The sequence below is a fragment of the Oncorhynchus kisutch genome, linkage group LG17 (genome assembly GCF_002021735.2).
Source record: "Oncorhynchus kisutch isolate 150728-3 linkage group LG17, Okis_V2, whole genome shotgun sequence".
Classification (NCBI taxonomy): Eukaryota; Metazoa; Chordata; class Actinopteri; order Salmoniformes; family Salmonidae; genus Oncorhynchus; species Oncorhynchus kisutch.
The window spans coordinates 30,043,091-30,050,911 of NC_034190.2; the positions used below are offsets into that span (position 1 = coordinate 30,043,091).

The 7,821-nt window shown below is 41.9% G+C and overlaps 1 protein-coding gene across 1 annotated transcript; it reads right to left on the reverse strand.

Annotated features, from left to right (window-relative positions):
* Positions 1 to 97: 97 nt before the first annotated feature.
* On the reverse strand, positions 98 to 4,206 carry LOC109906910 (frizzled-1-like). The gene has a single exon (XM_031793535.1). It carries the CDS (start codon positions 3,214 to 3,216, stop codon positions 2,218 to 2,220), a length of 999 nt encoding a protein of 332 aa, XP_031649395.1. The 5' UTR covers positions 3,217 to 4,206; the 3' UTR covers positions 98 to 2,217.
* Positions 4,207 to 7,821: the final 3,615 nt, after the last annotated feature.

Below are 7,821 nucleotides of genomic sequence, written 5' to 3' on the forward strand. Positions count from 1 at the left end.
TTCCACATTGGCAAGATTTTAGCGGAAACTCTTCGAAATCTAAAAAGGTTCGTAACTCTCACCACAAGGGAAGATTAAGTCCAAACCACAATTACAGTGAATAAATTGGAGGTAGCTTTTATTTTCATTTAAATGATGGTATGCTAGGATTATCTGTTTAATATACACATTGGTAGACAGAAAAAGGGTGTTAGAAAGTCATATGCAATTTAAAAACATTGGTCGGCATACAAACAACATTGACCTCAATACAAACATAGTGCTATAAAAGAATGAATGGCTCCGATTAAGAAAATGTAATCCCTGGGTAAGAAAATATACCAACGCTCAAACAGAAAGATCAATATCAGCGTTGATGCCTTTGACAAAAATGCATAAATGGAGTGAAGCAATGCATAATATGAAGAATCATCAAGAACAAGTGTACAACATGGTCGTGTTCATTAGGCCATGCAACAGAGAATATTTTGCAAAGGATAATTGGACAAGTCCATATATTCCCTCCCGGTTTGTCTGTTTTCTTCTGTTTGGTGCCTAATGAACGCAACCCTCCATGTGCATTAGGGCAACAAGAGCTCAATGACTGATCTCTGTCAAAGAAATTATAAAATTCATCAGTATTTTTCATTGAGATTCAAATTACATCCATTATAGAGCTGTGACTCTAAAAAATTCAGATGCAAGCTTTGTTTTGTATTACTAACCCGGGAAGTTTGGCTCCTGGATGCTGATTGGCTGAAAGCTGTGGTATATCAGACCGTATATCACGGGTATGACCCCAAAATATTTTTTTACTGTTCTATGTAAGTTGGTAACCAGTTTATAATAACAATAAGGTACCTCAGAGTTTTGCGTTATATGGCCAACATACCATAGCTAAGGCCTGTATCCAGAAAGAAAAGCCTTTAGCCGTGGTATATTGGCCATATAACGCAAAACTCAGAGGTACCTTATTGTTATTATAAACTGGTTACCAACTTACATAGAACAGTAAAAAAATATTTTGGGGTCATACCCGTGATATACGAATTTTTTTGCCTTATTTCTTAATTATAGAATAACGAATATGACATTATGCGCAACATGCACTACAGTGTGACAGATTTCTAAGGAGGTTGAGCATGTTTTTCATTCAAGTGTTGTGCGGTATTACTAAATTTTTCACCCATTTAAGCAGAATAATGTGCTTGGAGTCAGTAGAAAACAATCCCTTGGTGACTAGAAAGAGGATGGATAGTTGTGGAGACAGCTGGAAAGCTGGATTATTGGACTTCAACGACAATAACTCCACCCATACGCTCTTAAAACAAAGGCACTGGACTGAGCATTCCATTATTGTCAATTCCAGTCATATAGCTTGTGTGTGCAGAAAGTAATAATTTTGGATCTATCCCCGTATGTAGAAGGCCTTTGAATGAGTGCTAAATTCAAAGTAGTTCAATAGCGACAGGCTTTTGTTTACACATAAGGGTATTGATCTCATCCCCTAATCTAATATTTCTTTGGAGAAGTCTGCATTCACTTTAATGGTAAAATATCCCCAAAACACAAAATACACATGGTGAAAGAAAAATGAATGCTCAGACATCCCATAAAAACACATGGTAAAACAAATACATCAATAGAAACGAGAATAAACTATGAAGTGGCCTGTAACCAGGTTTGAAATAGTGGTCTATGGAATGATTGTGAAAAAAGGTTATTATGACTCATAGAATACAGCAAAAGTCCAACAGAACCTTGATGACTGTTTCTCAAATACAGGGAAGATCTAAATTGCACAGGGGAGTGAACACTGGCTCTCATCCAATTCCTTTTTGAGAAGGAGATGAGGATGCGAGGAGTACGTAATTGAGATCTTCCCATAGTTCACATGAAACACCACTAAAAGGATGACATGAAAAAGTTCAATGGAGCACAAATAGAATGAATGAAAAAGTTCAGACAGTCTAATTCTCCTCATTGAACTAGATAAGAGCTTTCCTTCTTTTTATATAAAAGTGTGATAGATTAGAATCAGATGTGTGGGCTATTTTAAATACAAATATGTAAAAATTTCTCCCCAAAAAAGCTTATTTGTAACTTATTTTAAAAGTGTGTCACAGTAGCTTTTTCTTCTGTTCATGCATCTCTGTGTGTGTGTGTGTGTGTGTGTGTGTGTGTGTGTGTGTGTGTGTGTGTGTGTGTGTGTTCAGGGGACAACAAAAGTATTAGGTCTTACACTGTTGTCTCACCCTGTTTATTGCTCGCCAGTCTCGTATAAAATCTCCTCCACGAATTCAGCGTCTTACTTGACCAAATCCAGAAGCCAGAGGTGATACCCACAATCAACATCATCAGGTACTTGATCATGAAGACGGTAAAGTCTGGCGACATCTGCGGGTGGTGGTGCCCAGGGCACGGCATGGCGTAGTTCTTACACGTCCGACTCACCCAACTCTTCTCCCACTGTTCCCTGAACGCCTGCTCATAGAAGTAGCACGCGATGACGACGGTGGCGGGCACCGTGTAGAGCACGCTGAAAATGCCGATGCGCACCATGAGCTTCTCCAGCTTCTCCGTCTTGATGCCGTCATGCTTCATGATGGTCCGGATGCGGAAGAGCGACACAAAGCCGGCCAGAAGGAATGAGGTCCCCAGGAAGAGGTAGATGAAGAGCGGCGCCAGAACGAAGCCTCTGAGAGCGTACACGCTGTTAATGCCCACATAGCACACGCCACTCAGAACGTCGCCGTCCACCTGTCCCACCGCCAGGATGGTGACGGTCTTGATGGCGGGTACCGCCCATGCCGCCAGGTGGAAGTACTGCGAGTTGGCTTCGATGGCCTCGTGACCCCACTTCATCCCGGCTGACAAGAACCACGTCAAGGCCAGGATGACCCACCAGATGGAGCTGGCCATACTGAAAAAGTAGAGCATCATGAACAAAATGGTGCAGCCCTCCTTTTTGGTGCCTTGGATGACTGTTTTGACATCGCTGTCAAAGCGGTTGTTGCATACCACCTTGTCCCCCAACAAGAAGCCAGCAATGTAGGCTAATGATACTATGGAGTAGCAGCCTGATAGGAAAATGATAGGTCGCTCTGGGTAGCTGAACCGCTGCATGTCCACCAAGTAGGTCAAAACTGTGAACAGAGTGGACCCGCAGCATAACACAGACCATATTCCAATCCAGATCTTGGAGAATTTCAACTCGTCCTCATTGAAGTACATCATTCCATGTGGTTTTGAGGGCTCACAAGGTGCACCACAATCCTCCTCCCCAAGAAAACGGTAGTTCAAATAAGGGGGTACTCTCAATGCAACTGGGCATCGAAACTGTCCTTTTACAGTCCTACGCTGAACATAAGGTGATTCTGTTACATCCGAGGAGGGATTAATAGGAGTGCTTCTACCAGACACGTTTTGCCCGACGCACAACTCACCCGCTCAGTGAACAGGGATAGATTCACAGGCGAGGCTGTCAGGCCACTGGAAACCGAATTTATTCATCAGTGCCTCGCAGCCCTGCCTCGCTCTCTCGCAGAGCGAGCGACACGGAGGCAGTGCTTGTTCCAGCACCGTACAAACGGGGGCATACATGGAGCAGAGGAAAAACTTCAGGTCAGGAGATCATTGAACTTTCACAAGCGGATAAAACTGGTGTACTTCAAGCCCAGCGTCCTCTTGGTTCATGTGCCCTAATACATTTGGCATGATAGTCTCGTTATAGGCAATATCCATACAGAGAGGAATGGAAATAGGTTGGCAAAAGCCATGTTCAGGAACGTACATTCCACGGAGGCCATGCTGACCATTTGCTCCCCGTAGAAGTGAAAGAATAATCAGAACCAGCAACTGGGAAGATATTATACAAACTTGGTTGTTCCCCATTCCAAATTAATTCTAACACGCGACTTTATGTCCGCGCGTAAACACGCAGGCTCGAGACCACGGGATTATTTTCCCGGATAAAACAAAATCATAAACGACAAGACTTTTCTGACAGGCTACATACATTACTTTATATCCTTGCGTGTACTCGGAAGAGGTTTTAAATCCATCTGTTGTCAGTGTGTAGCCATTATCTGTCTCCTCCAACTGTCTGTGAGGGTTGCGGTCCGGGTTCTACAGTCCCCCACTATTCACGGAGGGAGGAGCCTTGAAACAGACTGTAGGTTACTTTTTAGAATAATCTCAATCTTACAAGATTGTTAATATTTGGTCCAAAAATGTGCATATTCTTTTGGTCTATTCTATTTTATTTGGCATTTTTCGAGAGAAAACTATATCTACGTATCTACTCTACCATCACCATGTCATTATCGTATCATATGGGTACTGAAAGTTGCACCCTCCCTCTTCCACGGAGGCTGGGAGAGTAAACTGCTGTGCACCACGCCACTGTCCCTGGTCGGATTAACGTCTGATGGAGAGAAGGTGTGAAATTAAAGCCGATTGTGGAGTGACAGATTCACAGCTGGCCCCAGTAACCCTGCAGGCTGCTGTGGCCTTGGTGGAAGGGAGGTTTAGGGAGACTTTAGCTATGCCAGCCAAGGAATATTAAAAGTGGAGAAAGCGAAATATTACAGCACATGTTAGCATACACGTTAACACGCACGCACACACACACACCAAAAGCACACACTAATGAATATTAGCAAAAAAGCACTATCCTTCTATGTTTGTCACTGCAGTCCCAGCAGCAGTCCGGATCTGGCCACATTATCTTGCCTTAATGGGCTGAGCTCATGGCTCCTCCTACTGAATTATGCATAGTTTCCAGTCCCCCCTCCCAGTCCTGGCTTTGGAAGTCAGCACTTCCCAACAGATGTGGGTCTTAAAAAGCCCTAAATGTGTACTTTTTTAACAATGAGTAATTTTCTGCACTACAGAAAAGAACAAATCTTTTGTTTTGTAATGGGCAGCAGTGTAAAACGGATAATGTACAGGCAGTACTTCGAATGCTGCTTTTTTGCTAAAGGTGATATTTTAATTAACCATTTTCAAACCTCACAGCTTCATTGTGCAATTATGTCATACTGTTCACCTTTACCACTAGCATATTACTCAAATAGGATTTCACAGTGTATCATAATGTTTATGAAAACAACTGTCTTGATTATGATTGCGTCATTGCTACTGCAGTACATCTCCAGACTTGACTACTAAGTATCAATGCCCAGTAAGCCTACTTCATGTCCTATTAACCCCACTTTTGACGAACATTGTTTATCCTCAGTGTTCCTCATGGGTGACCATTCAAAAGCTCACTCCTCGTGAGAGAGGAGCAAAAACTAGACTTGTATCTTGTGTTTCTTGAACTCACTCTGAAATGGACACATTATACTCGGCCTCCACACTAAGCAACAGTATCTTTTAATTACACCAACCAAATAAAATCTAAATTGTATTTGTCACATGTGCCGAATAAAACAGGTGTAGACTATACAGTGAAATGATTACTTACAAGCCCTTAACCAACAATGCAGTTCAAGAGTTAGAGTTAAGAAAATATTTACTGAATTAACTAAAGTAATAAAATAAAATAAAAAAGTAACACAAGAAAACTGCATAACAATAACGAGGCTACAGTATATACAGGGGACACCTGTACCGAGTCAATGTGCGGGGGGTACAGGTTAGTCCCGCTGCACTGGCAATGCCAGTGTGCAAACACAGCTTGTCCCGGCTATCGGCATGACCCGGCAAGCAAAAAAAAATGCCACAAACTAAGGAAATTAACACAGGTTCAGCTCCTGGCATTTTCTGCTGTGAAAGGATTAGTTCCTAATTAAATTTGAGTTGAAATGCAGAGAGAATGGCATTTCAAAATTAGAGGGTACATGCTGGTAAAATGTTGAGAATCATTATTTGGGTGCCTGTAGGGAATGTTTGAATACATTTTCATAGCTACGTTGGTGGTGGTACCAAACCAAATATAAAATTCTAACAGTTACTCTGATTGGCAAGCTCCCCTCCATACTATTTTAGGTTGCTGCAAGGGAAAGGGAAAGGGGGAAACCTAGTCAGTTGTACAACTGAATGCCTTCAACTGAAATGTGTCTTCCGCATTTAACCCAACCCCTCTGAATAAGAGTGGTGCGGAGGGCTTCCTTAATCGATATCCACGTCTTCGGCGCACGGGGAACAGTGCTCCCCCCCCCATATACCATCTGTGCTATTGAACCTGTTGGGTCATTGCCCATGTAGGGGTTAAAGGTCAGGGGTAATTCAGGGGCGTGTTCATTAGGGTGCATTCAACATAATAAGAACGTTTGCATTTGTCATTGGACAAGTCCAGGTAATTCCCCATTTTACTCAGTTTTATTCTGTTTGCTGCCTATTGAACACAACCATGTAGTCTCCCAGTCTGCATTCTGCGTGTGAAGTGTAGTCCACCAGTGAGCGCCACTTCCACCAACGCTGCATGGGAAAGGTATTTTAGCTCATTCATACCTGGAGCAACAAGCTGACAGACAAGAATGAAAACTCTCCCCTCCCTCCTCTCCTCTCCCCCATTGCAGATATTTTCAACAAAGAGCTCTAAAGAACACAGCGTATCAAGTTGAATCTCCTCAGGTCTTTGAGGACGCTGGTTAAGGAGAGCTGCAGCACAGCAGACTCATGGGGTTGCTGTTCTAAATCAGAGTTAATGATTGTGAACAAGAGCATAGTAGTTTTCATCAGTGTATTGTATATAAGGTTTTGAGCTGGCAGTGTATTTTTGAATGTACCCCTGTTCAGTCTACTAACTAGTGTACAGAAAAGTGTTTGAGACAATCTACTGTTTCTGGTTTCACCTCTTGACTATGTCAGAAAGGCAATGGGAATACTGTAACTACTGTATCTCATACCCTGTAGAGGAGATGTACTGCAGTTCTAACTGAGAAATATTTACAATGAAGAATTGCCATATTTTCAGAAAAAATATAGTGCCAACTCAGACTCCAAGCATATGGAATTATGAGAGAGGGTTCATGAAAGGTTTGCTTCGAAGCCTCCCCTTATATTCAACTAGGTCATGTCCTGGGGGAGAAGGTAGGAAAAGGACCCAGAGATTCATTGGAAGAGGGGATATTTTTCTGGTCAAATTTAAAATGCCATGATAGATGGTAGCAATTACTGTTGCCTATGCAAAGTATCATATGTTTATGTTTGTGCCTTGGTTTGAAGTTAAGGATACATTTTACTCCTTGTATCCTTATACCTCAGCTGTGAGATTTAGATGAAATCAGACGTTGTCAAACACCATAGAATAGATACTGCAATGCAGGTGCAGTTGAATTGAGTGTGTTACAGTAGCCGAGGTATAAACCATGGGTTTATTTAAAGTAACAAACAGTTCATTCACCCTATTGTTGGAACTAGGAAGAAAAATATATTATTTATTTCGTAGTCAACCTTTAGTTAATACTACTATGACTCTAGCAGAGGAGGCTGGTGGAATGAGTTATAGGAGGATGGCCTCATTGTAATGACTGGAATGGAATTAATGGAATGAAGTCAAACACTGTGGTATTAATGGAACAGTATGTGGTATTAATGGGACGGTATGTTCCATTAATTCTGTCCCAGCCATTGAAATGAACCCGTCCTCCTATAGCTCCTCCCACCAGCCTCCATTGGAGACAAGAGTACCGTACATTTATAAATTGTCTCTAGTGTATAAATTAGGTTACTCAGTGCTTGTCTAATTACCCAGTCAGTTTAATGAATGTATGTGTGTGCATAACAATTAAAGAGGAGACTTGAAAAGTATATCAGCTCTGAAATGTGCTTGCATGCATTACAGACCACTGAGACAGGATGGAAATAGGCTACGATGGAAATATATATTAA

What these genes read in the sequence shown, in the direction of transcription:
- LOC109906910 (XM_031793535.1), bottom strand. Translation starts at nt 3,216, where the DNA reads ATGATGTACTTCAATGAGGACGAGTTGAAATTCTCCAAGATCTGGATT.